This window comes from Bos indicus x Bos taurus, chromosome 7, assembly GCF_003369695.1.
Source record: "Bos indicus x Bos taurus breed Angus x Brahman F1 hybrid chromosome 7, Bos_hybrid_MaternalHap_v2.0, whole genome shotgun sequence".
NCBI lineage: Eukaryota > Metazoa > Chordata > Mammalia > Artiodactyla > Bovidae > Bos > Bos indicus x Bos taurus.
In genome coordinates, this window is record NC_040082.1 from 92,578,260 (window position 1) to 92,605,941 (window position 27,682).

The 27,682-nt window shown below is 52.2% G+C and overlaps 1 protein-coding gene and 1 long non-coding RNA gene across 12 annotated transcripts; one reads left to right on the forward strand and one right to left on the reverse strand.

Moving 5' to 3' along the window:
- Positions 1-117: 117 nt before the first annotated feature.
- On the forward strand, positions 118-26,275 carry LOC113895801. 4 transcript variants are annotated; one of them, XR_003511936.1, is made up of 4 exons: positions 118-835; positions 954-1,188; positions 1,368-1,541; positions 25,716-26,275. It is a non-coding gene; the product is annotated as an uncharacterized LOC113895801 (long non-coding RNA). The 4 variants fall into 4 exon arrangements; XR_003511938.1 differs by lacking the exon at positions 25,716-26,275 and adding an exon at positions 11,190-11,837; XR_003511937.1 differs by lacking the exon at positions 25,716-26,275 and adding an exon at positions 9,626-10,609.
- On the reverse strand, positions 1,304-27,611 carry SLC25A23 (solute carrier family 25 member 23). Of its 8 annotated transcripts, XM_027547443.1 has the most exons (13): positions 24,782-25,300; positions 23,586-23,712; positions 22,943-23,030; positions 22,542-22,653; positions 21,398-21,556; positions 21,155-21,307; positions 20,848-20,955; positions 19,363-19,530; positions 7,689-7,841; positions 7,005-7,112; positions 3,039-3,206; positions 2,808-2,955; positions 1,304-1,735 (listed from the first exon to the last, which is right to left on the reverse strand). In XM_027547443.1, exons 1-13 carry the CDS (start codon positions 24,935-24,937, stop codon positions 1,563-1,565), a joined length of 1,821 nt encoding a protein of 606 aa, XP_027403244.1. In that variant the 5' UTR covers positions 24,938-25,300; the 3' UTR covers positions 1,304-1,562. The 8 variants fall into 8 exon arrangements, 7 of the variants coding, with proteins under 7 accessions (XP_027403244.1, XP_027403250.1, XP_027403245.1 ...); XM_027547444.1 differs by lacking the exon at positions 2,808-2,955 and having other exon boundaries at positions 1,558-1,735; positions 24,782-25,298; XR_003511934.1 differs by lacking the exons at positions 1,304-1,735; positions 2,808-2,955; positions 3,039-3,206; positions 7,005-7,112; positions 7,689-7,841 and adding exons at positions 11,825-11,912; positions 13,214-13,394; positions 14,193-14,251; positions 14,413-14,563 and having other exon boundaries at positions 24,782-25,100.
- Positions 27,612-27,682: the final 71 nt, after the last annotated feature.

The following is a 27,682-nucleotide window of genomic DNA, read 5'->3' on the forward strand; positions in this document are numbered from 1 at the left end:
AGCACTCTGGGAAGCCAGCGGCTGGGAAGACGATGCCGGGGGCGGGGGTTGGGGGGCGGAGAGGGACGCCCCCTCCGGTCGCCGGCTTGACGGACGGCGCCGCCGCGCCAATGGGAGGTGGTCGCCCCTCCCGGGACACCAATCACAGGCTCTGGAGGCGAGCGGCCAATCGGAGTGCCGCGAGAGGCAGTGGGCGGGAGGTACCGCGAGATCGACAGCTCTGGGAAGCAATGGGCTGCGGGCTGACGGCTTTGGGCGGGCAAATTGAGGCGATCGGAGGAGGCCGAAGGCCCAATGAAGCAGGAGTTCCAGAATCGCGGGGCGGCTTCTGAACCGGATTGACGGCTCCTAAGAGTCAAGCGGACAGGAAGGAGGAGTCTGGCGAAAGACTTCTCTGAACGGGCTGGGTGGGCGTCCAGTGAGATCGTCGTGTACGCAAGCCAATGGGTACACATGGAAGGCGGTCTTTACAGAGATTGGCAATTAATTTAAGCCAATCTGGCGAGGTCAGTGTGATACGCTTGCGTTTGGACTGAGTTACTTTAGCGTTAACCAGAATCCTTTTCTAGTCCCGTCGTCTAAGCCAATGGCTGAGTGGCGGGGGAGGGTGTAAGGTGACTGACCTCACCCTAGGCAAATGACAATGAAGGAAATGGAGGTGCCCCGTTTTGGTGGGAGCTAGTGGAAGCGCCGCTGCATTGGGGCGGAGCCAGCCACCAGAAGCCGGGAGGCGATTAGCCGGAACCGGATTGAATGGCAGCCGACGTGGGCATTGGCCACCGGCTGCAGGAATTCAAGCCTGACGTCTGGGTTAGAGTCCCCGGAGGCCGGCCGGGTAAGCCAGGCACGTGGCCTGCTTGAGGCCTTGGAGACGGGTGCTTCCGGGGGTGGGTTGGCCCCAAAGCAAGAGGAAACTCAGGGATCCTCTCATACCCTCTCCTCTTTCCATCCAGGGATCTAGAGTCCTTACTTCTCTTCCAGAAATGGAACCAGCTCTCCTACCAACTCAAGGGTCTAGATTTCCTCCCAGGACCGAGGGATCCTAGACTCTTAATTCGAAACCCTACACCGGCTTCACATAAGGTCCCTGGATCCGAGCTCTAAGCTCTGATCTAGGCCCTCAGTTTATCTTCTGGACCCAGGCATCTTCCAGGCTTCCAATTCCTGTTCAAGACTAAGAGGCCCAAGGTACTCCCGCCCGCCCTCCCCGCCGCTCCCCGCCCCCCCCCCCCCCCCCGCCCCTCACAGGACCCAAGTATCCAGATCCCCAGCTGCCCTCCTGAACCCAGATATTCCAGACATGGCCAGCAGAAACCATCTGTTTATTCCTCGTTGTCTCCATGTTCACCCTTTTGCTCTGGAATCAGGACAAGTCGCAGCAAACCAAACTGGAGTCCAGACTCCACTGGGGAGGAGGCACCAGGAATCTTCTGACCCAGGCAACCAGTCTGCTTCTCTTGACAAGTCTGCCCTTGGTCCCGAGGCTGGAAGGCCCTTTGGGGCCAGGAGACACTGGATCTTCCCCTCCATTTCTGCCCAGGGTATGTCACCTAGTTCACTACTTATACTCCCAGGGTCTTCTTCATGGCTTCATACACCACGTAGCTGATGCCGCCTGCAGGCAGCACCTTCAGTAATGTGGGGGTCATGCCTCGGTACAGCCCTGGCCAGCCCTGCTGGGCCAGGATCCTCCGGAAGACTCCACACATGGTGGGGTTTGAACCCTCCACAGTGTCTGTGGGGACAGAGGCAAGCTCAGGGCCTGGGCCAGAGATGACTTGGCATCAAGGGGCGTGGGTGGAGAGTGGGGAGCTGGAATGTTGGGAGATGGGGACTGAAGTGAGGAGCAGAGGGTCTGGGGTGTTACCTGAAAAGAAGCTTGGAAGCCTTTTAGAGGAAGTTGGTCAGTTTATGGAGAGTGAGAAATTTTCAGGATTTGTTTTAGGGAACATCTTAGAAAACATTGCAACTTCAATATTCATTGGAAGGACTCATGCTAAAGCTGAAGCTCCAGTACTTTGACTAACTCGTTGGAAAAAACGCTGATGCTGGGAAAGATTGAGGGCGGGAGGAGGAGGAGGCAACAGAGGCTGAGATGGTTGGATGGCATCACCAACTCAACAGACATGAGTTTGAGCAAACTCCAGGAGATAGTGAAGGACAGGGAATCCTGGCAGGCTGCAGTCCATGGGGTCACAAAGAGTCGGATACAACTTACCGACTGAACAACAACAAAGATCTGCTAGAGCTTTGCAGTGTGCTAAGGGGGAGTTTGGGGACATTTTCAAGATTAAGGTGGTGAGCTAAAAACCTATTTGGGTATTTGAGGATTTGTTTAGGGGTTTGAGAGCCCATTTGTGGGAGGCACATTTGGGGAGTTCCCAGGATGTTGGGGAGGTGGTTATGAGTTTGGGAATGTCTAGGTGTCAGTTTTCGAAAATTTAGGAACCATTTGCCTTTTGGCACCAGGTGAGGCCTGAGTCTGATTTGGACAAGTTGGGGGGTCATTGGGGACTATATGTCTTGAGATCAATATGGAGGCCTGAGTCACATTCAAGGAGGTTTGTGGGAGTCCTTTGGGAGCTGGGTGTTCATTTTAGTGATATGTAGGGTTAATTGAAGGGACTGGGATCAGGTTTGGGGGTGAGTGTAAATTTGGGTGGGTTCAGGAGTCAGCAGAAATGGGCAAGATCAGATATGGAGAGTCTGGGAGTCAGTTTGTGTGTGTTTCGGGGGGTCATGAGAAAGTTCAGAGAGTAGAGGCAAGGGGTCGTGGTATGCGAGGTTGCTAAAAGGGCCAAGCTGACCTTGGGCTTGCATCCTGGTGCGCACCAAAGTCAGCGGGTAACTGGCCATCTGTCCACAGGTGGTGGACAGTGTCACAGACGACAGACTGACCAAGCCACTAGGGTCCTTCATGTCCCTGCCTGATTTCAGCCAGAGACAGTTGAGCATCTAGGAGAGAAGAAGGCCAGGAGGAAGCTCTCCACGGGCCTGGGTTCACACCGCCCCTGCCAACCCCTCTGTGAGACCCCCACCTCATAGACGGCCAGGTCGGTGCAGGCATACGGGATGATGCCAAGCATGTTGGGGAGGTACCCACGGTAAAGGGCGCGGGTGCCCTCCTGCTCCAGGATCTGCCTGGCGCAGTCCAGCAGCCCCTTGTACTGGCCGGTCCGCCGCAGGGTCAGCCGCGTCTTCAGCACCTGGGGAGGATGAGGAGTAAGGCAGCTTATTTGAGCTAATCGCCTCAATGACCCTCCAGCACAGGAGGCAGCTGCTCAAGAATGCACATAGCTGGGTTTCAAACCCAGCTGCTTTGGCCTGTAAGTGCTCTCAACCCAAAGGGTGAGGGAGGGACTTCCTCGGCAGTTCAGTGGTTAAGAGTCCATGCTTCCACTGCAGGGGGCACAGGTTTGACTCCTGGTTGGGGAACTAAGGGGGCTTCCCAGGTGGCGCTAGTGGTAAAGAACCTGGCTGCCAACACAGGAGACATAAGAGATGCAGGTTCAATCCCTGGGTCAGGAAGATCTCCTGGAGAAGGAAATGGCAACCTGCTTCAGTATTCTTGCCTGGAGAATCCCATGGACATAAGAGCCGGGTAGACTACAATCCATGGGGTCGAATAGAGTCAGATACAACTGAAGCGACTTAACATGCACACACGGGGAACTAAGATCCTGCGTGATGTAAGATACAGCCAAGAAAATAAAACTAAAAAAAAAAAAAAAAGGATGAGAGAAGTGATGTGAGCTGGGTGGGGACTGCAGCAGCCCTAACCCAGCCAAACTCGCCCTACCTGGACCCCAGGTAGGCAGATCTGCCAGTTTTCCCAAAGAAGCCAGAAACTGAAGTTTTTATGAAATGCCCAACATCAAAATGTTGGCAACTCAACAGCTGTGCAAAAGACAGCACACCGTTTGTGGTAGGCAAAATTCTCAGGTGGTCCCCATGATTCCTGTCCCCATTATACACTTGCTCTGTTTAATGGCCTCCTTTGCCCTTGAAAATGGTCTACACCTGTGAGCATGATGGACTGTGACTCTCTTGGATCAGGGTACACAAAGGACAAAGGCAGAGAGATTCTGCAGATATAATAAAGCCCCTAACCAGTTAACTTTATTTATTTTTTAGATTTTTTTAATTGGCATGTAATTGCTTTACAATGTTGCCTTAGTTTCTGCTGTACAGTGAAGTGAATCAGCTTTATATGTACATATATTCCCTCCCTCTTGGATCTCCCTCCCACCTGCCCCCCATCCCATCCATCTCGGTCATCACAGAGGTGAGCTTCCTGTGTCACCAGTTGACTTAAGTTAATCAAGAGAAATCATCCTGAGTGGGTCTGACTCAATCAGGTGAGCCCTTTAAAAGAGTCTGAAGAAGAGATAGAAGGATCAGAAACACTCCTGGATTGGTTTTTTATATCTTGGCCATACTTCTCGGCTCACAGGATCTTAGTTCCCCAACCAGAGACTGAACTCAGGTCCATGGCAGTGAAAAAAGTGTGGAATCCTAACCATTACACCGCCAGGGAGTTCCCTAGGGTTGGTCTCAAACAAACTGTTACGGAGAGGACCGCAGGGCAGGGAACAGTGGGTGGCCTCCAGGAGTTGAGGACTCAGTCTACAGCCGTAAGAAGCTGAATGCTGGTAACAACCAGGGAGTTTGGCAGAGGACACCCACGCCTCAGATGGGTCCATTGGTAGCCCCACCGACTGACACCTTGATTTCCACCTGATCAAATCCTGAACTGAGGACCCGACTAGTCAGTGCCCAGACATGACCCACGGAAACAATGAGATAATAAATCTGTATCATTTTAAAAGCTCCTGAGTGTGGTGATTTGTTATGTAACCATCAAAATAAAAATACTTCACAGGTGCAAACTAATATATAGAAAGGTAAAGAAGGTTCTACTTCTACTGTATAGCACAAGGAACTATATTCAATATCCTTTAATAAATCTTAATGGAAAAGGTATATTTTTTCATTAATGTATTTATTAAAGATAGTATATGTATGACTGAATCACCTTGCCATACAGGAGAAATTAACACAACACTATAAATCAGCTATATTTCAGAAGTAAAAATATGAAGAAACTCAACCAGACAAGGGCAAGAATTATATGAAGAAAGCTTTAAAAGACCGTTTAGGGGATGAAAAAGGAGACTTGACCAAATAAATGGATGTATTCTTGGATATGTAGACCCAATATTGTATAGAAAGTGAAAATGAAAATGTTAGTCACTCAGTCATGTCTGACTCTTTGCAACCCCATGGACTGTAGTCCGCCAGGCTCTTCTGTCCATGAAATTCTCCAGGCAAGAATACTGAAGTGGGTTGCCATTGCTTCCTCCAGGGGATCTTCCCAACCCAGGGATCAAATTTGGATCTCCTGTACTGCAGGCAGATTCTTTACTATCTGAGCCACCAGATGGCAATAATATCTAAACTCATTTGAGTTTAGAGTCAGTGAGTAAAAAACAAATACCAGTGTGTGATTTTGTTTTCTGAACAAGGCAGATTACTTCTAACGTTTTAAAAGGAAAAAGAAATCAATGGAGAATAGCCTGAAAAACCAGTAAGAGAAGGAATGGGGAATAATAAGACATAATATCAAGCCTCAAAAATGAAAGACTGGGCTGGGACTTCCCTGGGCGTCCAGTGGTTAAGACCCTAAGCCAATGCAGGGGGCAAGGGTTTAATACCTTGTTGAACATATGCCAACGGGGTGCCGCCAAAAGAAAAAAAAGGGGCAAAACTACATAGACAGTAACGTGATCAGTGGTTGTTAGGGACTGGAGGAAAGAGGGAGAGGTGAATACGTGTAGTACAATGACTTATTAGGGCAGTGGAATTTTTCTGTGTGACGCTATTATGGTGGCTGCGTGTCATACGTTTGTCAAAACCCATAGCAAGTCACAACGCCAAGAGTGAACCCTGATGTCAACCATGGGCTTTAGTTAATAATAATGTATCAATATTGGTTCATCAGTTGTAACCAAGGTACCACCCAAATTCAAGTTGTTAATGATAGTGGAAACTTCGTATGTAAGCCAAGATATATATGGGAATGCTCTTGCCCTTTTTACCTAATTTTCCTGTAAACTTTAAACTGTGCTACAAAATAAAGTCTACTCATTAAAAAAAAATTAGAAGATCATTTAAAATTAAAAAAAAAAATTAGAAGTGCATGAAGAGAACCCAAGTGACAAGAAGAGAAAAAGTGAAAGTGTTAGTTGCTCAGTCATGTCCAACTCTTTGCGACCTAATGGGCTGTAGCCCACCAGGTTTCTCTGTCCAGGGGGATTCTCCAGGCAAGAATACTGGAGTGGGTTTTCATTCCCTTCTCCAGGGGAACTTCCTGACTTAGGGATTGAACCCAAGAAGAGAAAGGTCAGAAGTAAACCCAGGGACGTCCCTGGCGGTCCAGTGGTCCAGCTTCCACTGCAGGGGGCACAGGTTCCATCTCTGGTGAGGAAACTAAAGATCCCTTGTGTCCAGTGATATGGCAACAAAACAAACGAACCCCACCAAAACAAACATACCAACACATATAGGAATTTGGGGCTTCCCCAGTGGCTCAGCAGCAGAGAATCCGCCTGCAGTGCAGAAGCTGCAGGTTCAATCCCTGGGTCGGGAAGATCCCTTGGAGGGGGATCTACCCCTGCGAAGTATTCCTGCCTGGAGAATCCCCACGGACAGAGGATCCTGGCAGGCTACAGTCCTCGGGGTCGAAAGGAGTCGGACACGACTGAAGCAACTGAGCATGCGTGCATATAGGAATTTAGTAAATTACAGTGGTGGCATCTTGGGTCATTGGTGATGGAGAGGAGAGGACCCATTCAGTAAGTAGTGTTGAGATGACTGGGTAAGCCATCTGGAATACAACTTTGATATGTCTTACATAAAGAGGAGGAGGGGGCAGGGAAGGAGGAAGCCATAGCAGCTGCCACCCAATCATCTTGTTTCATCTTCTATGGGGCAGATACTCTTACCTCCATGGGGTTGATGAGCGTCTGGGAAGTGGCCACAGCCAGAGAGCCAGCAAGGAGACGTTCCTGAAAGGGTGGGGACTCGTGCACTCCACAGAAGTAGTTTTTACACTGGGATGGGAAAGAGGAATGTGAGAATTAGCCTCCTTTCCTTCCTGAAACTCACCCAGGGGAAGAGGTGTGGGACCTGGAGTATTAAAATATGTCTTGGGGGCTTCTCTGGTGGCTCAGTGGTAAAGAATTTGCCTGCCAGTGCAGGAGATGGCGGTTGATCCCTGATGCGGGAAGATCCCACATGCCTCGGGGCAACTAAGCCCAGGCACCACAACTACTGAGCCTGTGCTCACGAGCCCCGAGGAGCCTGGGAGCCGCAACTACTGAGGCCCCATGCCCTAGATGGGGCTTACTCTGCAACAAGAGCCCCAGAGCCCTTACTCTGCGATAAGAGAAGCCACCAAAATGAGCAGTCTGCACACCACAACTAGAGAAGGCAAAGAGGAGCCTCCACTCACCGCTACTAGAGAAAGCCCATGCACAGCAATGAAGACCCAGCACAGCCAAAAATACGTAAAATTTTTTTTTTACGTATGTTTTGGATAAAAATCTGGGCTTTAGGGGGCCGTGGGTACCAGAGAGGTGACGGCTTGAGGGTGGGGCTGGGGAAAGTAGATATCCCCTCACCCCCACCTGTTCGAAGACAGAGAACTTGATGGCGTACTCCGGGGCAATTTTGAGCACATTGATACCGTTGCCCCTCCAGAGTGAACGGATGCCCCCTTCCTGGATCAGGCTCCGGAGACCTCCCAGCAGATTCATGAAATTCTTCTTGGAGGAGTAGACCTGGAAATATGGAGCCCCTGTCAGCCCTCTGAGGAGCCCTTCACCTCATCTCCACTCAGCCCCATCTTTTTTTTTTTTTTTGGTATGTGGGACCTTCATTCCCTGCTAAGTCGCTTCAGTCGTGTCTGACTCTTTACAACCCTGTGGCTTATAGCCCGCCAGCTGTCCATGGGATTCTCCAGGCAAGAATACTGAAGCAGGTTGCCACTTCCTTCTCCTGGGGATCTTCCCAACCCAGGGACTGAACCGCTTCTCTTATGTCTCCTGCATTGGCAGGTGGGTACTTTACCACTAGCGCCAGCTGGGAAGCCCTGACCAGGGATCAAACCTGTGCCTCCTGCAGTGGGAGCACGGAGTCCTAACCACTGTCAGACTAGGGGAAGTCCTGCCCCCTTCTAACTCCAACTCTGCTCCCAACCCCACCCTTGTCCCTCTTTCTGATTTACATACTCACCCCCTCCCTGAACTCCATCAGCTCCACTTCCATCCATCCCCACCCCAATGGCCCCAGCGCCATGGTCCCCACACACCTGCATGTACACCTTGGCACGGTCCAGAGGGGCCGTGCCTGTGCGAGACACTGCCCCAGCCATGGCTCCCGAGAGGAGGAACTTCCACAAGGCTCCCTCATTATCCACTTCCAGGACATCCACGGGGACCATCAGCTGCTCCCCTGTGTCCAGCACCTGCAGGACAGACCCAGCTCCCACCCACACTCATCCAGGCTGGAGGTCTTTTTCCTGACACATCTCTAGAACCTCCCCTCCCCCTCGGCTCCAGTCCAAGGCTTGCCCTGGTCCCCACAGCTTCCAGGTGGCAGTCCACCCAGGCTGGCCTGGAGGGGAGCGGGGCATACAGAGTGGGCGGGCAGGGTGACCTTCTCCCTCTGCAGTTCCAGCTGCAGGTTCTTCAGGGCCTGTGGTTTGCCAAACTCACCTGCTGCGATGGGGAATGCTCCGGTTCTCTTTCCCCCAGGTGCCCAAACACGTACCCGTACACGTGGGTACAGCCCAGATTCCGGGAGGGGGCTGGGGGTGGGGGTGGGGGACCAGTTTTGGTGAAGAAGGCCTTGACCCTCTTAAACAGGGTCTGGACCCGCGAGCTGGGCTTCTGAGTTTGCTCTGGTTGGGCTCCCATCATAGCTGGAGGGTCAGGACACTCGGGTTCAAATCTCTGGCCAGAGGTTGGCCCATCCAGCAACTGTGTGGGAGGGGTGCTTTGTAAATTTGGGCCCCAGGGGATGATGAGGTCACAGTGGTCCTTGTGACCTCACTGCATATGGTAGACAGAGTGAGTGTCTCCTCCCCACCCCTACCAGAGGTCCAGATCCCAATCGCTGTAAACCCACGAACATGTTATGTCACGTGGCAATATAAGGGAGAGGGAGTGGATTAAGTTTGCAGATAGAATTCAGATTATTAATCAGTTGATGAGGAGATGGAAAGATGACTCTGGATTCACCGCAGGGGCTCAATGTAATCTCGCAAGTTCTTCAACAGGGAAAAGGGAGGCAGAAGGGTCAGCGTTAGAGGGATTGGAGGTGAGAAAGACTCCACAGGCTGTTGCTGACTTTGAGGATGGAGGAAGAAGGCCACGAGCCATGGAATGCAGGTGGTCTTTTTAGAAGCTGGAAAAGGCCAGTCAGCAGATTCTCCCCTGGAGCTTCCAGAAGAGGCCAGCCTTGCTGACAGCTTAATTTTAGCCCAGTGAGCTCCATGTCAGGCTTCTGACCTCCACAACAATGTATTGTTTTAAGCCACTAAGTTCGTGGTCTTTTGTTACAGCAGCCACAGGAAACTGACACACTGCCTTTCATCCTCACGTCAACAGGAGATGGAAGTGGGGGAGAAGGGGAAGTCTTTAGAGTTCCAAGAGAGAGGCACACCGTCAGTCCCTGAAGTGACACTGGCAGAGGTTTGGAGTCAGATGGCCCCGAGTTTGGATTCCATCTCAGACTCTTCTTGCTGTGTGACCTTGGGGTACCTGCTTTACTTCTCTGAGCTGCAGTTTCCCCATCTGGAGATTGGAATTCATGATTGACTCTACCACACAGCGTTGTCAATAGGATCCAGTGAGAGTCTCTGTTGGGAGCATCTCCATTGTCCAAATTGATCAAAACCCCCGATATCATCCTTGATTCCTCCTTTTCTCTCTTGCGCCGTCTGTCACTACATCCTGTGGGCTTAATCTCCAAAGTATATCGAGAATCCGACTGCTTCTTATCATGTACATGGCTACCACCTTGGTCCAGCCCATTGTCACTTACCTGGACTAGGGCAGTGGCCTGCACCCCTGTTCCCCCAGCTCCAGACCTAACGGTTTAAAGTCTGTCCTCCCTGCAGCAGCCACCAGAGGGCGCGCATGAGTACCTGAGTCAGGGCCCACCCTTCCTCTGCGCATAGCCTTCCAGGGCTTCCACCTACCCGCCCAAGTCCTCCCCACAGCCCACAAAGTCCTGCTCTACTTGCCCCATCCCCTCCCAGCCCTCCCCTTCTCCCTCTCTCCCACTTGCTCACTCTGCTGCAAACAGGTCTCCTCGCTGTTCCTCCAACACACCAGGCATGATGCTGCCCAGGGACCTTTGCACCTGCTGTGCCCTCTGCCTGGGATGCTGTTTCCCTAGGCATCCCCATGGCTCCCTTCCTCACCATTTAAAACTCTTTATTCAAACATTACCATCTCCTCGACTACGCTTGCTGTTGTCATTGTTTAATCGCTAAGTGGTGCCCTACACTTTTGCGACCCCATGGACTGTAGCCGGCCAGGCTCCTCTGTCCGTGGGATTTCCCAGGCAACAATACTAGAGTGGGTTGCCATCTCCTTCTTCAGGGGATCTTCCCGACCCAGGGATAGAACCTGCGTCTCCTACATTGGCAGGTGGATTCTTTACCACTGAGCCACTAGGGAAGCCCTAAAATAGAATATTACTCAGCCTTAAGAAGGAAGGAGATTCTAACACCTGCTACAACACGGATGAACCTTGAGGACATGATGCCCAGTGAAATAAACCAGACAGAAAAGGGCAAATAATTGCATGATTCCAGTTCTAGGAGGTCCCAGAGGAGTCAAATCTGGAGACAGGAAGTAGATGGTGGGCCCAGGGGCTGGGGGAGGGGATGGGGAGTGAGTGTTTAATGGGGACAGAGTTTCAGTTTGGGAAGATGAGAAAGTCCTCGAGACGGATGGTGGGGATGGTTGCGTGACAATATAATGTACTTAATGTCATAAAACTGTACACTTAAAATTGGTTAAAAGGGTAAATTTTATGTAACATGTATTGTACCACAATAGAAAAATATTTAATTTTCTCGTTGTTTTAAGCCCCTTGTTTTTGATAACTTTTTACAGCAGCCCAAGGAAAAGGACACACTTGTGTAATTAGAAAAACATACAGGACAAATTAGGAGGGCTCTTGAATGTGGACTTGCCCCTGCACCCACTTTACAGATGTGGAAACTGAGGCTCATGGAGTCATTTCCTGGTCTCCGTGAATGATGGATGACAACCCATGTGTCTTCCCTGTGAGTAGTTAGAGGTGCTCCCACATGCACCCACCCCCTTTCAGTAAAAACCACAATGAAAGAGCTTAGAAAATGTATTCCTTTGTTCTTTTCCTTTGAAATCACACACACAGGCAGGGCACAGGCAGGGAGGTGGGGCGCAGTGTAGGTGGAGGAGGTGGAAGCGTTGGGGGAGCGGGTCCTCCCATCCCCCAAACATCCCAGTTCCTCTTTCACAGTCCTTGAATGGGGTTCCCCAAGGACTTGGAAGGAATGGAGAGAGGGGGTTCCCCAATGATACTAAGCTCAGCATCCAAATATAAAGTGCAGAATGTACAGGGTGGGGGGCTGGGGTAAGTAGGGGGGATGGGTTGTCAACTCCTCTCTGGTACAAAAATAGACCTGGAGTGAATTTGGGGGCTTAGGGGGTTGGGGCTTTGTTTTGCATCCTTGGTTTGTTGCTCCTGGTTTCCAACTCTGAAGCCCGGGGAGGGGCCGGCCGTGCTGGGGTGTGTGTGCATATGGGGTCCCCTTCATGTGTTCCCAGCTTCAGATTGCCTGCTTGCCGGCCCTAAGAGAGAGGGAGCCAGGCTCTGGGGGTTGTAATCAGCCTATAGGTGGGAAGAGGGTGTGAGACCAGCAGAGTGCTGGAGGAGCATTTGAGCGCACCTTTCGCCCAACCCTGCCCCTGCCCCAGGCCTAGGGGCATGTCCATGCTAGGGGGCTGGGGGTCCAGCATCTGTGGAGGGCCTGGGAGGGATATCTCCTCCCCTTGCCAGCATCAGCTGTGTCAGGACTGTGGGCACATCCTGTAGGTTGTCAAGCCGGGAGCCTGGAACCTGGGCTTCCTGCAGGCTCCATAGACTGTGGGGTTTGTGCCATGGGGGAAGGGCTCTGGTGTGTGTCTGGAACAGGGGCGTGTGGGATCCAGGGTGCTGACTGGCCTAGTGGGAGCTAGCTGGGGGCTCTGAGCTTTCAAGGTCCAGTGCCTGGGAGGGTTCAGGTCAGAGGTCAGGGGTTAAGGGGTTGGCATCCAGTGCCTAGAGGTGGCAGGGTCTGCCTCTTATGGGTGGAGTTTCAATGTCCAGTGCCTGCGGTCTGGGGTCCTACAGTCGTAGTCACCTGGAACCGCTCCTCTGCCATTGGGTTCTCGAGATTGTGGTTTGAGGAGTGAGGATCTGGCAGATCAGGGCTTGGGAATCTGGTGTCCATGGTTGGGGGTGTCGAGGGAATGATGCTTGAAATGTGGGGATCGGGGAGTTGAAGCAGCGGGATCTGGGACCCTGTGTTGAGGTAAAGGGATTCAGGAATCCAGTGGTTGGAGGGAGAGGATTCAGGATCCAGTGGATGGGGTCCCAGGATCTAGGCCTCGCATTGTCAGGATACCGTGGCTGAGGTTTCTTGAGATCCAGAGTCCAGTGGTTGAGCTTGGAGATCCAGGACTCGAAGCAGAGGATCTAGGATCCACCAGTTTAGGGCTGGGGATCTAGGATCCAGCAATGCCTGAGGACACTGGATCCGGTGCCTGAGGCAGCTGGTTGGGGGTTGCGGTTAGATACTGGGTCGGTGCTGCTGTGGTTGGGGTGTCAGGATCCATTAGCTGGCTTGTGGGGGATCCAGTGGTTAAGACATGAAGGTCCAGCACTCAGGACGGGGGTGAGAGGACAGGGAAACGTGGGATCCAGTGGCTGGAGTGTGGGGACGCAGGACCCAGTGGATGAAGTACGGGGATCCTGTGGTTTGAATGGTAGGGTGGGGGGAGGACCTGGGATCCACTGGCTGTCTTGTCGGTCTCCAGTGGCCCAGGTGTGGGGGGACATCATGATTGAGGTGAGGGATCTGGGGGTGGAGGGTGGGTTCTGGGTCCCTCACCTGGACGTGACCCCCAGGGCCTGCTTCATGTTCTCGTAGACCACATAGGAGATGCTCACAGCAGGGATAACCTTCATGAAGTTGGGGGCAATGCCCCGGTAAAGGCCCCGCACGCCCTCCTGGGATAGGATGTGACGGAGGAGACCCAGCATGGAGAGCTGGGGGGCTCCCTCAATGGAGGCTGGGGAGGGGTGGGGAGGTCAGGTAAGGCCAGAGGTCCCCCTCTCACTTCCCCCTCTTTCCCCACCACCCCCACCAGGGCTGGGCCAGGTAGTCATTGCAGTAAGAGGGACTAACAGTGGAACCTACGACTCCAAGTTGGGGCTTCTACTGGCCTTGGACTTGGCTGCTCAACGTTTCACCCCAATCTGGAGGGCCCCATTTGGGGATGATGAGAAGCAGAGCAGATATGTGTGGAAGGGGAGGTGGGAGAGGACACAGAAGTGTCCTCCTCCTGGAGCTCCATCCCTTCCTTCTTCTCTCAGCTAAACTCTGACTCATCCTTCCATTCTCCATCCCAAACCAGCTCTTCAGGGGAACCCTCCTTGGTGCCCCAAGTCCGAGTCTGGCTTTTTCCCCTCCCCTTCATTCAACCCTAAATCCATACTTAATTTTGGGATGATTTATTCAGCACCTTCCTCTCCAGCCTGGAAGCCCTTTGAGGGTTGGGAGACTACATATGTGTTATGGGCGGATAACCCCTGGCAAAAATCCCAACACACAAATGCTAAAATCCCCGTAGAAATTCTCAAAAAAAAAAAAAAAAAAAAAAGATTGAGGGATAGTAGGGGGGAGAAAAAAGAAAAATAACCTCAAAAAAACAATCCAGAGAAACAGAATAGAACAACTGTAGCCTGTAGCCTGGCGCTGTTGCTCCCTGGCCTGGCTGTAACCCAGCCTTGCAAATTAGAACTCAAAGAACCAGCCCAGAAAGCTTGCCTCCCAACTGAGATCGCTGGGATGCTCACCCAGTACTGACCGTGTCTGTTCTCCTGCTTAGGATAAAGGGCTCCCGTTCCAGCGTCACAAAAGGGTAAACTGAGGCCCAGAGAAAAGTCAGGGCTTGAGTCAAGGCCAATCCAAATTCCAGGAGGATCCCAGCCTGGGACTCTGCCTTCTCAGGAGGAGGAGCTGGGGGATGGGGAGATGGGCCCGAGTTGTGAGACCTTTCATGTCTCCTTGTCCCACCCAGGCCTCACCTTGGGCCTGCATGCGGGTCCGGACCAGGGCCAGTGGGTAGCTGGCTATCTGGCCGCACGTGCTGGAGATGGTGCCACAGGCCAGGAGGACGAGGATGCCCGGGTCAGCTGAATCGTGGCTATACTGCTGGAGCCACCGGTTCTTCAGGGTCTGGGAGGAGTGGAGAAGGAAGGAGGGTGGGTTGGAGCTAGGTGAAACCAGAACCCTGCTGGCTGGCTTCTGTATCCTGTGACAGCTGGTCTTAGCCAAGCAGGCTCTTGCTTAGACTTCACCTAAAGGGGACTTCCCTGGTGGTCTGGTGGTTAAGACTGAGCACTTCTAATGTAGGGGGCCTGGATTCCATCCCTAGTGGGGGAACTAAGATCCCACATTCCTGCTGCACCATGGGGACAAAAAACAAACAAAAAACCTTACCTAGACTCTTTCTGGGCTTCCCTGATGACTCAGATGGTAAAGGATCTGCCTGCAATATGGGAGACCTGAGTTTGATCCCTGGGTGGGGAAGATTCCGGGGAGAAGGGAATGGCTACCCATTCCAGTACTCTTGCCTGGAAAATCCCATGGACAGAGGAGCCTGGTGGCCTACAGTCCATGGGGTCGCAAAGAGTCAGATGCAACTGTGCACACTCACACAGACCCTTTCTGGTATGTGGAATAATGGCCCCCTATTGTTCCTCCCCTAATCCCTGGAATCTGTGAATAGGATACCTTCCTTGGCAAGAGGGACTTTGCAAATAGGATTAAGTTAAAGATCTGGAGGTGGGAGATTATGCTAGAGCTTTCAAGTGGGCCTGATGTCATCACAAGTCTCCTTCTAAAAGTCAGAGAAGGAGAAGTGATGACAGAAACAGACATGAGAGAGAGACACGAGGTGGGGGAAGAGGCCATGTTGCTGACCTTCAATATGGAGAAGGGGCCATGAGCCAATGAACGTGGACCATCAGAAACTGGAAAATCTAAGAAAACGGATTCTCTCCTAGAGCCTCCTAAAGGAAAGAAGCCTTGCTGACACCTTGATTTTAGCCCAATTAGACCTATTTTATGGGTTTCTCTGGTGGCTCAGTAAAGAATCCCCCTGCCAATCAGGAAATGTGGGTTTGATCCCTGGGTCGGGAAGGTCCCCGGAAAAAGAAATGGCAATCCACTGCAGTATTCTTGCCTGGGAAATTCCATGGACAGAGAACCTGGCAGGCTACAGTCCGTAGAGTTGCAAAGAGTCAGACATGACTGATGACTAAATAACAATTACTATCCCCATTTCACTGATGAGAAACTGAGGCTCAAGGGAAGTTACTTGCCCAAAGCCACAAGATAAAGGTGACAATCAGCATTCAGAGTCACCCCCAAGTCCAGAGCTATGCTCTTGGCCAATCCTTTCTGAAGCCTTCTGTGAGGCCTCTGTAAGTCCAGGATCTTTTTTCTGACCTTGGGACTGGAAAGGCTCATAAATTGCATTTCCTGAGTCAGTCTTAATCCATTGCTAATGGCTTCCCAGAACTGTGTTGAGAGAGACTCAAGTGTGGTAATGGATTGGTGATGTCTGGTCTGGGTGTGGAAGGGGCAAATGAGAAGTGTTTACTATACTGACTTTGGGGCTAGAGCTGCATTAGCCAACTAGGTGTTTAATGAGTTTTTAAGAGCAGTTCTGTTAAAAAGAGGTTTTGATACCTGGATAAGAATGGCCAATGGCCAACACTGCACTTAAAAAAGAGTAAATCTAACTAAGGAAAATGAGATAAAATAATTAAAAATTTTAGATGTTAAAATCAGAGGCTTAGAATTTCAAAGATATATTAATAACTGTGAATAAAGTTAAAGTATAAAAAAGGAAATAAAACATGTTTTAAAGTGAAAAAAAAAAAGTAAATCATGTTTCTACAGGACTTCTCAGAGTCTTTAAGAGACTAATTAAGATCTTGAAATGTCAAGAGGGCACAGGGCTTCTCAAACTACTTAGACCTCTGAAATCACTTTTGGGGTGAAGAATGAATGAAATAAGGCTGTGTCTTATTTCTGCTCAGGAGTCTTAATGGCTTCCTATCACCTTTGGGAGAAACCCAAACTCGTGATCTTTGAGTCCTTGCTGATGCCAGCTCCATCCGGCCACTCAGGACTGCCACTCTTCAACAGCAAAACAACCAACCAATCTAATCAAAAAATGGGCAGACCTAAAAAGACATTTCTCCAAAGAAGACATTTAGAAGGCCCATGGGAACGTGAAAAGATGCTCAATGTTGCTAATTATTGGAGAAATGTAAATCAAAACCACAGGGAGGTATCACCTCACACTGGTCAGACTGGCCATCATTAAAGAGTCTACAAATAATAAATGCTGGAGAGGGTGTGGAGAAAAGGGAACCCTCCTACACTTTTGGAGGGAATATAAATTGGTACAGCTACTGTGGAAAACAGTATGGAGGTTCCTTAAAAAATAGAGATGCCCTTTGATCCAGCAATCCCACTCCTGGGCATATATCTGGACACAACTAAGATATATGCACCACTATTCACAATAGTTGAGACAGGGCAACAACTTAAATGTCCATTGACCATATAAGTGCTTACTTAAATAAGTACCATATAAGATGTGGTACTTACATGCAATGGACTACTAGTCAGCCATAAAAAAGGATGCCATAATGCCATTTCCAGCATCATGGATGGACCTAGAGATGATCATACTAAGTGAAGTAAGTCAGGGAAAGACAAATACCATATGATATCACTTGTATGTGGAATCTAAAATACTATACAAATGAACTTATCTGTGAAACAGAAACAAGGCTCCAGACACAGAAAAAACACTCATGGTTACCAAAAGGGAAAAGTGAGGCGGGAGGGATAATTTTGGAGCTTGGAATTAGCAGATACAAACTGTTTGTGTGTGTCAGTAGCTCAGTTGTGTCTGACTTTTTGCAACCCCATGGACTGTAGCCCACCAGGCTCCTCTGTCTGTGGAATTCTCCAGGCAAGAATACTGGAGCGGGTTGCCATTTCCTTCTCCAAGGGATCTTCCTGATCCAGGCATCAAACGTAGGTCTCCTGCAATGCAGGCAGATTCTTTACCATCTGAGCTACAGGGAAGTCCCATAGACACAAACTACAGTATATAAAATAAACAACAAGTTTCTACTGTATAGCACAGGGAACTACATTCTATATATTGTAATAAGCTGTAATAGAAAAAAGAGAGACTTTCACTCCTCCAAGAGACCAAATTCATTCCTGTGTCTGGCCCTTGGCATTGCTGTGCCCTCTGCTTTGTTCACACTCTTTTGATATATATTCAGCCCATCACTCCATCACCACCTCTCAGAGGCATTCCCAGCAATGCCCCCCTCCTGCCCACAGCTACTTTTGATTACACATTCTCTTTGTTGTCTTCTGAGAACTTTTCAGGATCTGAAACTATTTATTTGCTGGTTTACTGCCTTCTTTGTTCACTGGAGGGGCGTCCCAGGAGGACAAGAATTATGTTGTACTCTTTGAATGCATGCATCGGAAGGACTGGTGCTGAAGCTCCAATACTTTGGTCACCTGATGCAAAGAGCTGATTCACTGGAAAAGACCCTGATGCTGGGAAAGATGGAGGGCAAGAGGAGAAGGGGGCGACAGAGGATGAGATGGTTGGATGGCATCACTGACTCAATGGACGTGAGTTTGAGCAAGCTCAGGGAGATAGTGAAGGACAGGGAAGCCTGGTGTGCTGCAGGGGTCACAGAGAGTTGGACGCGATTTGGCAACTGAACAACCACCTCGGATGCAGCAGCCAGCACAGTGCCAGGCACTTATGGATGCTTAGGAGACAGTGGCTAAACCAACACATGAATGAGCGAATGAGTGAAGCTTTATCTCATTTGGCTATTTATGTAGATGCTGGGTGCTGGTCCAGCAGGTAGGGTTGGCATGTATGGGGGATCTCAGATCAGACCAGTTATGTCATTTGTGGGACCCAGTGTGAAATAAAAATAAGGGAGGACCCCTGTTCAAAGATTACTGAAAATTTTAAGATGGGACTTTCCTGGGGGTCCAGAGGTTAAGAGCCCACCTGCCAGTGCAAAGGACATGAGTTTGATCCTGGTCCGGGAAGATCCCACCTGTCACAGGGCAACTAAGCCCGTGAGCCACAACTACTGAGCCTGAGATCTAGAGCTCAAGTGCCATAACCCCCGAAGCCCACGCCCCCTGGAGCCTGTGCTCTGCAACAAGAGAAGCCACGGCAGTGAGAAACCTGTGCACCGCAACTAGAGAGTAGCCCTCGCATGCCTCAACTAGAGAAGGCCTGAGTGCAGTGATGGAGACCCAGTGCAGCCAAAAACAAATAAGTAAATAAAAAGAAAAAAAAATTCAAGATGGCAACAGCAAAGCATTCAACCAAGCCCAGGGCCCTTTTGAGTTGGCAACTGGACAGGCTGCCCACCTAGGGAACTGGGCTGGATACAAACACTGGGGCAGGGATGCCTGGGGACTTCTGTGGTAATTGGGAGAACCTGGTGATCCTGCCAGGAGAAGGGAGAAGCAATGGATGAGGCCTCTGGAAGAGAAACAGCAAAAACTCCTGGCTCCTTCCTCTCCTGATAAAGGTCCCAAGATGCTGACCATGGGTGTGGATTTTATAGTGGCGATGGACACCGAAAGGGGCAGGCCTTAAAGAAAACATTGGCTTGGAGGTAGAGGCGTGTTAGTTCATCTTTGCCTGCTCCCTTGATTCTCTGAGCTGGAGTGGTCCCCAACTTTCACATGTCCTGAGACCTGGGAAGACCAAACTACAGATGGAAGGTTCTTATCGTAGGAAGTGGAAGAGTGGCAGGCGATGGGGGTGCAATGCCTGGAAAGGTTCCCCAGGATCCCATGGCCCATGGTGCTTTGCTTCTCCACCTGTAGCTATGGAGGTCAACTGATTCAGACCCCCAGGGAGAGCAGACCCCAGAGAAGGGAGTGCCACAGACCTCGTAGACGGCCAGATCGATGCCCGCGTAGGGGATGATGCCCAGAACGTTGGGCAGGTAGCCACGGTAGAAGGCACGGGGCCCTTCTCTCTCCAGGATCTGCCACGCGCAGTCCAGCAGTCCCTTGTACTGGCCCGTCCGGCGAAGGGTCAGCCGTGTCTTCAGCACCTAGGGAGAACCCGGTTATCCCTGGAAAAGCTGCCTTTGGAATCACAACATCCAGGAATGAAGACAGCTGGGTGGAGACACCCTGAGAATAACTGAATTAAAAGAATCACTTCCTCTAGAATCTATCTTCTGCCTCCAAACTCTATACCCACAAACTGTTACATCTATCAGGGTTGCATGTGGCACCCACTGCTAACTGTCTCCCAATATCTTGTTATCTTCTCTCTTAGCAATAGAATCTGTTATTTTCAGCAAGTACACAGCTTCTAGAAATATAGACTACATTTCTCAGCTTCCCTAGGTGTGTGGCCATGTGACTGAGTCCTAGCTGATGAAGGTGAAGAAGGATGCCAGGCTGTCAGAAAGCATCCTTAAGGTCACGGAGGTGTTCCTTCCTTTGTTTTTCCTTCTTGGCTGGAATGTGGTTGCTGTAACTGGAGCACAAGCAGCCATTTTGGTCCATAAGGAGGATGCTACATGCTGCGGTGGTAGAACAAGATAGAGTCTTGTTCTCCAACACTCTGAAGCCACTATACCATCCCTGAACTGCTCACCTCTGGACTTCATTTATGTGATTTAGGTTTTCTATCACTCACAATCCTAACTGATGCCTGGTACAACCTGAAACTTGAAATGATTTCTCCAAAAACGGTTTCACTTGGAAATGATTCCCTTGGGGACAAGCATCCTGGAAACCAGGATCCTTAGAGGAGGCATAGCCATCAATGGCTGCCCCCTACAACTGTTATCTAAACGGTTAAACCAACATTGATCAAACCAGCCAATCCTGAAGGAAATCAACCCTGATTATTCATTGGAAGGACTGATGCTGAAGCTCCAGTACTTTGGCCACCTGATGTGAAGAATCAACTCACTGGAAAAGACCCTGATGCTGGAATGACTGAGCGCAGGAGGAGAAGGGGGCCCTTCTCATCCAGAGGATGACATGGTTGGATGGCATCATTGACTCAATGTACATGAGTTTGAGCAAACTGGAGATAGTGAAGGACAGGGCAGCCTGGTGTGCTTCAGTCCATGGGGTTGCAGTGTCAGATATGACTGAGCTGAGCGACTGAACAACAACAAACCAACAAACCACTACTGTCTCCAGAAATCACATATCAAACTGTGATATGCAGACCAGCTACACAAGAAACAGCATTGCTGTACTGAGTCTGAATCAGGAAGAGACAAAGTGATCACCCAATGCTTAGTGGATCAGTGTGAAGTGGATCATCCCACTTCACACCTTGGAGTGAAATGGTGATTGCAGACCTCCCACAGTGCAACGAGGTCTCTGCCAGGGCTCCTCCTCACCTCCATGGGGTAGATGATGGTTTGGGCTGTGGCACCAGCCAGGGAGCCAGCCACAAAGCGCTCCTGCACATGCAGTGTCTCCTGTTGCCCCCGGATGGCCCGCTTGATCTGAGAAGGAGACACAGAGGTGGCGGGACCTCAGGGCTTAGCCTTCCGTGGGCTTGAAGTTCCCCTCTGCTGTCCTGCTGGGGGCATCCCGTAGGGGAACCGATGCCCACTCCCAGGGGCCCGCAGACATTCCCCCACTCCCAGGCCAATCCTGCAGACCCCATGTCTACAATCCATGCCTCCCCACACCTGCCCCCACCTGCTCATAGGCCATGAACTTGATTGCCGACTCAGGTGCAATCTTGAGCACATTAATCCCGTTGCCACGCCACAGGGAGTGCACGCCCCCCTCTTGGATCATGCTCCGGAGGCCCCCCAGGATGTTCAGCCGGTTGGTCTTAGAGGCATGGACCTGGGTGGGGGGAGACAAGGTGGCTTTGGGGTCCCTTCCAGGGGTCCAGGCCTGGGAAAGGAGGGGGTGGGTCTCTCCAGGGCCTCTCACCTGCATGAAGACCTTGAGGCGGTCCAGAGGGGCTGTGCCTGTTCGGGACACAGCCCCCGCCACCGCGCCCGCCACCAGCTGCTTCCACCACATGCCAGTCAGCTTCTCCTGCTCCGAGAACTCATCCGGGACAGTCAGGCACTCACCAATATCCAGGACCTGGGGATGCAGAGGCTGGGGGTGTCATGACCCACTGGGGCTGGGGAGAGGTGACTCTGCTCTAAACTGGGGTGTCTCCCCCATGAATTCCAGGATACCCAGAGAGGCCACCAATCCAAGAGATCTCTCTCGGATCCCTACCCGACCTAGCCCCACAGTCTCCATGAAAGGTAACGTCCTTCCTGGGGACCTCCACCAAATCCCATCAAAGCCTCCTATTCAAGCCTCTGCTCCATAAAGATCCCTCCAGAGCCAATGAAATCCCTCTGCAGGATTCTACCCAAGGGTCTCTTACATAAGGATTCCAGAAGATTCCTGCAGGGCCACACAAGATCCTACCAGGGGCTTCCCATATCAGGAGCCCAGTGGCTCTCTCCTGGGGTCTCCCCCTGATCCCCAGGGGTGTCCCCCACAAAGATCATCTGTCCTCTAGCATCTCCACTTGTGGACTTCTTAACCAAACCCCTCATAGGTCTCCCAGGGTGGGAATCTCTGGATCTCTCAAGAGATTCTTAGCAGATCCCAAGGATGGATCCCCTCCAGATGCCATCAGATCCTATCAGAAGCATCACTCAGGGATTCCGACCCCAGAAATGACAATCCAGAGCACTTCTTCCCTCAATTTCTAATGGATCTCATCAGACCCTCCAAAAACAGTGGCTTCCTAACTTGTCTTTTCAGCAGCAGAATTCTTTATTGGGCAGAACTAGAAACCAGCAGAAGGAGAGCTGCGTGGGTAGAGGGTGGGAGACCAGATGCCCCATCTGGTGAGCCCTCTCTTGCCTACCTCCCCAAAGCCCAGCAGTAAGTCTGAAGGGCTCCCATCAGTCCCCAGAGTCCCAGATGAAGGAAGCAGAGAGCAGAACCTCACCCTCAGGCTGCTCCCAGTGGTTCCTCCCACTAGAGTGCTGATCCAGCCCCAGCCCCTATGCCCTGGGAAAGAGAGGTCCCAACCACCAGGCTGGGATCGTCACCCCCACCTCACCGTGGAATGCTTCCAGAAATACAGCACATCTTCCACGTTCTCCAGCGAATGCAACAGGAAGTGGTCACGCCACTCCTGCCAGTCAATGGTCATGGTGCCATCACGGTCCATGCTGGTGGGGGGAGGGGCAACAGGTGGGACAGAATCAGTGCCTGGGGCTGGGAGGTGAGTTGAGGGAGGTGAGAGATTCTGGTTGGTTTGGGGAGGAGACTGAGCTCCTTGGCACTGCGAGGCCCCCCGTTTTACAGAGGGGCACACTGAGGCTCCGAGCAGGAAAGCAACTAGCCCAAGATCTCAGATCCACTCCCTCCCTGGTATTGGGTCCAGGGTTCAGAGGCTTGAGGTGGCTGAGGGGGTCTCTGGGATCTGAGTTACCTGGGATTGTGGACCCAACCACTCACCTGTGCAGGATTTTCTCTGCCTGTTCCAGCGAGATGGAAATACCTAGGGCTCGGAAACTCTGCTGGATCTCAGAGACGTCAATCTGACCTGGGGAGGGGGGCCGAGGGGGGGACCCTGAGTCAGAGGACCATAATAGCTTGGACTGGGGATGTCTAACAAGACTAGGGCATGCAGAAACCCAAGGTGAGGTGTGTGGCAAGGTTGCAGGGAGGGGCCCTTGACCCACTGGGATCAGAGAGGTGGAATTGGTTCATATTGGGAGGGACTTGCATTTGCTGAATGAAGGATTAAGTCCAGGAGTAATTATTGGGGTCCCCATGCCACAGGGAGTTGAGGCCACACTGGACATCCAGAAAATGCGATGGGGGTGGCTCTGTCTCACAGGGAATCCAGGAGCAATGTGGGGAGGGGAATCTTTGCATCACAAATAACACTAATAAATAATAGGGTCCCACCCCATTAGGAAAAGGAGGTGGGATAGGCCTGCTGGGCCCAGAAGCACCTAGCTGAGGGTGAGGAAAGCTCCCGAAATAGCCTGTGAGTCATCAGGGAGAAGCGGCCCTCCCCCCTTCCTCCTGGCACTGCCAGTTCTAACCCCATTGGGGTCTCCAGGGCCCCCACAGCCCCATCCCTGGGCCTTACCATCCTGATTCCGGTCCAGACTGTGGAACAGAAGTAGAAGGCGCTGCTCCCGCTCCTGCAGGTAGAGGATAAACTCCTCCAGGTCAAGGCCACCATCTGGGTCAGTGTCACCCTCAGGGGAGATGCCCTGGCAGGGGAGAAAGGTCAGAGAGAGCTCCTCTAAGCTACTCCCACAATGTGGGGCATGACAAGCTTATGTCCCAGGAGCCTGGGCCCATCACTCTGCCATCAGCTCTCCCCTCAACAAGATGCCCAAGGCCATGGTAGGTCTGTACAGTGGACAGCAGTTGTCCAACTTTCTTGGCGAGCAAAATGAGGCTCGTCAAGGTCAAGTAACTTGTCCAAGGTTACAGAGCTGGGAAGTAGACAGGTGGACCTGGGCTCTTTGTTTCTGCAAGCCTGTCCTTCCAGCTGTCTCTTATAAGAACTTGTCCGCATGGCAGTTTCAAGAGCTCTCACTGGAGACGGCGCTGGGCAACGTGGTAGCAAGGTCACAACCACACTGAGCATCCGCTGGGCCTCTGTTTACCCATCTGTAAAGTGGGAGGGTGATTGGAGGTTTCAGGGTGCTATGGACACAGTCCAGTGGCATCTGGGTCTTCAGGTGTAGAGGGATTGGGGTCAAGTTCCTGCTTGGATAGGAGCATCCCCAGCTGAGGGCAGCCTCAGATAGGATTGGGTCCTTGGCTGGGACAACTTGGGGCATTGAGCCAAGTCCTAGAAAGGACAGGGAAGGGAATGTAAACATACAGTCTGGGGCAGCTGCCTGGGAGAGTAGTGGGTGCCCAGAGCCGGGTAGGAGGGAAGGGAGGGCATGTTTCCTGTAGGTGGGTGCAGGCCATGTCTCTGGGTTGTGCAAAGAGTTCAGAGGAGGGTGTGTCCTGGGCAGTGGGCAGAAAAGCGCACGTGGCCCCATTCCCGGGCAGACATCCTCCACCCAGAAGGAGGAGGGGGACGGGTTTGGCAGCCTGAACTGCAGGCCTGGGGCCTCGGTTGTCCTGTCTTGAGAGATCCCGTCAGGCCCGGACACGAGCGGGCACGGGCAAAGAGACAGGGACGCTCAAGGTAGGCACGGGTCCTGGAGTCCAGCACAGGCTGTCACGGGCGACTCCCGGCGCTCCATTCAGGGGCTCAGATTACCCGGCGCCAGCTGGGCCCAGCGCAGCGCACCAGGAGGAGTATCCCAGCGGGGGTACCTGTTGGGCGCCGCGGTCCGGATCGCCCCCGCCCAGCCGGGCCAGTCCCTGGCGCAACTCGCGGATGTCCACGCGACCATCCTTGTTACTGTCCAGCTCTTCGAAGAGGCGACCCCAGCGCTGACGCCGCTCGGCCTCGCCCGGGCCCCCCCGCATGGCGCCAGCCCGGGGGGGAGGGGAGGCCCGGCAGCGGCGGCCTCAACGGGGGCTTGACGGCTCCCCCTCCCCCCCCGGGGCCCCGCAGGGCCAGCTCCGCGGCCACTGCCACTGCAGCCTCCGCGCTGCCTGCCGTGCTCCGGCACTTGTAGGAGGCGGTGACTGCTAGCCGTCGCCGCCCGCCCCAGAACTTGCTTCTCCTCCCCCGACCCGCTTTGGGGGGAGGGGGCTGAGGGCGGAGCTGGAGGGGGGAGGGTCAGGGATGCCCGGGTATTAGCACAACCGAGGGAGCACCACCGGAGAAGGCAATGGCACCCCACTCCAGTACTCTTGCCTGGAAAATCCATGGACGGAGGAGCCTGGTAGGCTGCAGTCCATGGGGTCGCTAAGAGTCGGACACGACTTTCACTTTTTACTTTCATGAATTGGAGAAGGAAATGGCAAACCACTCCAGTGTTCTTGCCTGGAGAATCCCAGGGACGGGGAAGCCTGGTGGGCTGCCGTCTATGGGGTCGCACAGAGTCGGACACGACTGAAGCGACTTAGCAGCAGCAGCAGCAACAGCAGGGAACACCACATTCATTCTGGAAATGGAGTGGCTGGAGAGAGCAATATCTCACGTCTGGTTTCGTAGCTCCTTTTCTACGTGCCTCACTTTACCCTCTGCCCAAGGAGGCGAGGTAAGGAGATCTCGAGGACTGGGTTACGTAATCCCTTTCCACTTGACCTCCTGCCTCTACTAATTTTCATCAGGAACTAAAGTTCTCTTTTTTCCTAGACGTTCTCAAGGACCAACTCCGCGCCATCTAGGCCTGCAACAGCCCGCCCGCTCCAATCACATTCCCTACGCGGCCACTGAAGCACAATATCTAGCCGTGCTGTCATCCCGCCCGTGCGCCTCCTTTCTCGGTTCCACTCAGCCTGGGAAACGGAAGATCAACGCGCCGGGCGGCTTCAAAGTCGGTTTCCTATTGGCCAGAGCCGCAAAAGCTGCGCCCGCCCGTCCCGCCTCTCCCACCCACCTAGGCGGGGCCTCCCCACTGACCCAGGGCAGCCTTCGGCCCCGCGGCTCCTGGCTCTCCAGGAAGTCTTAAAGTGGCCCGGACCTGATCCGGACACCGAGAAAATTGCTCTCTCTGGACCTGCCTGGGGAGGAGTCCCAGGCGCGGTTGGGGATAAGGACGCGTAATTGGAGGCGGGGCCCCAGTCTGTCGCTCTCTGTGCACCTGCCGAAGGTCCCTCCCACTAGTTTCGGGCGCAGTTTCTCGATTCACCATTAGGGGGAGGGGCGCCCAGGCCTTTTGACAGCGAATAATAATAATAGCTAACGTTGATTCATTGCGTTGTATAAGCCTGGTCTTTTACTCACTTCTCGCGTCGTCTTCTCTAAAACCCTAAAACGTAGGTGGGACTGGCTTTCGCACTTCACGGATGAGGAAATAGGAGGTTAAGCCGCTCACCCCAGTCCATATGCCCAGGAAGGGGTAAAGCAGAGATTTAACTAGACCTGGGATTCTTACCCATCGTTGATCTATGACCTGGAAGGGATTAATTTTCCCTTAACCATAACTCTTCACTGTAGAGTCCGCAGGATGAGGTCGTCTTATCACCATCGTCCTTGATCCAAAGATACAGCCGAGAGGGCAATATGGCTCCCTGGCAATATGCCCAGATAGGTGTGCTCTAACAGGTGTGTTCCAGACAAAGCCTCTTATAGAGGGTCTCTTCACAGACGTTTTCATTCACAGATGGCCCTTGCAGGTGCCCTGCAACATAGGGGGATACAGATATTTTCCCACAGAGATGTCCCAAACAAACGGTTTCTCACAGGTGCATCCTTGACAGATGGACCTCAGTACACACGAGCCCCCCTCAGATGTGCTTCTGTTAGAGTGCCCCACGCAGGCGTGCTCAGATCTCCCTCTCACATGAGCTCAGTTCTACGCAGCTGTCCCTCCTGCAAGGTTGTTTCCTCCACCTCATAGGTATGTGTCTCAACAGGTATTCCTCCACCCAGGAATGCGTTACACAGCCTCCACCACCACAGGTGTATTCCATTTAAATATCCATCCATATGAGGCTTTTTCATATAACGGGGTCCCCTACAGGCGCACTTCAATGCAGGTGTGTCTTGTACAGGTGTTTCTAATGTCTTTCCACAGGGCAATTCCTCCTGCAAATCTTGTTCATTTCATAGGTGAGCCATGCAGATGCATTCCCAAAACAGATGTGCCCCGCGCCACAGTGCCTCAGCCAGGTATTTAACATGCAGGTGTGTTCTCTACAGCTGTTTTCCCCACAGGCAGGCTTCCATTCAGCTATACTCCAAATAGATGTGTTTCAAGGCAGATGTGTCCCTCGGCGTTCTTACAGATCCGTGCAGATGTCTTCTTTACACCTAAGCTCTCATGCAGGTGTGTGCCACATAGGTGTTTTTTCCTTAGAGGCTCCCCATCCCGGTCTGCCCAAGACAGGAGTGCTTCACACACCGATGTTTCCATGCCCTGTGTTTCCACACCTGGACAATTCTACAGGTGTACCTGCAGTGCAGGTGAGAGGCCCCTTTTACACCTGCGCGCTTACACTTCTTTTTATGCCTTCGGATTGTAGGATTGGGTTCCCGTTACAGGTGCGTCCGCGGCGCGGCCCCGCCCCCTCTAGGCCCCGCCCTCTCATCTAGGCTCAGGTGCAGAAGCCGGAAGTGCGCTCCCCTCCCAGGTGAGTGACTAAACTTTCCGGGTCACG

Excerpts from the sequence above, each read along its gene's own strand:
- SLC25A23 (XM_027547443.1), bottom strand. The coding sequence starts at position 24,937 with ATGCGGGGGGGCCCGGGCGAGGCCGAGCGGCGTCAGCGCTGGGGTCGC. Across the intron at positions 20,956-21,154 it reads AGTTCATGGCCTATGAGCAG|ATCAAGCGGGCCATCCGGGG; the intron begins GTGGGGGCAGGT and ends TCTCCTTCTCAG. Across the intron at positions 3,207-7,004 it reads CGCTCATCAACCCCATGGAG|GTGCTGAAGACGCGGCTGAC; the intron begins GTAAGAGTATCT and ends CATCCTCCCCAG.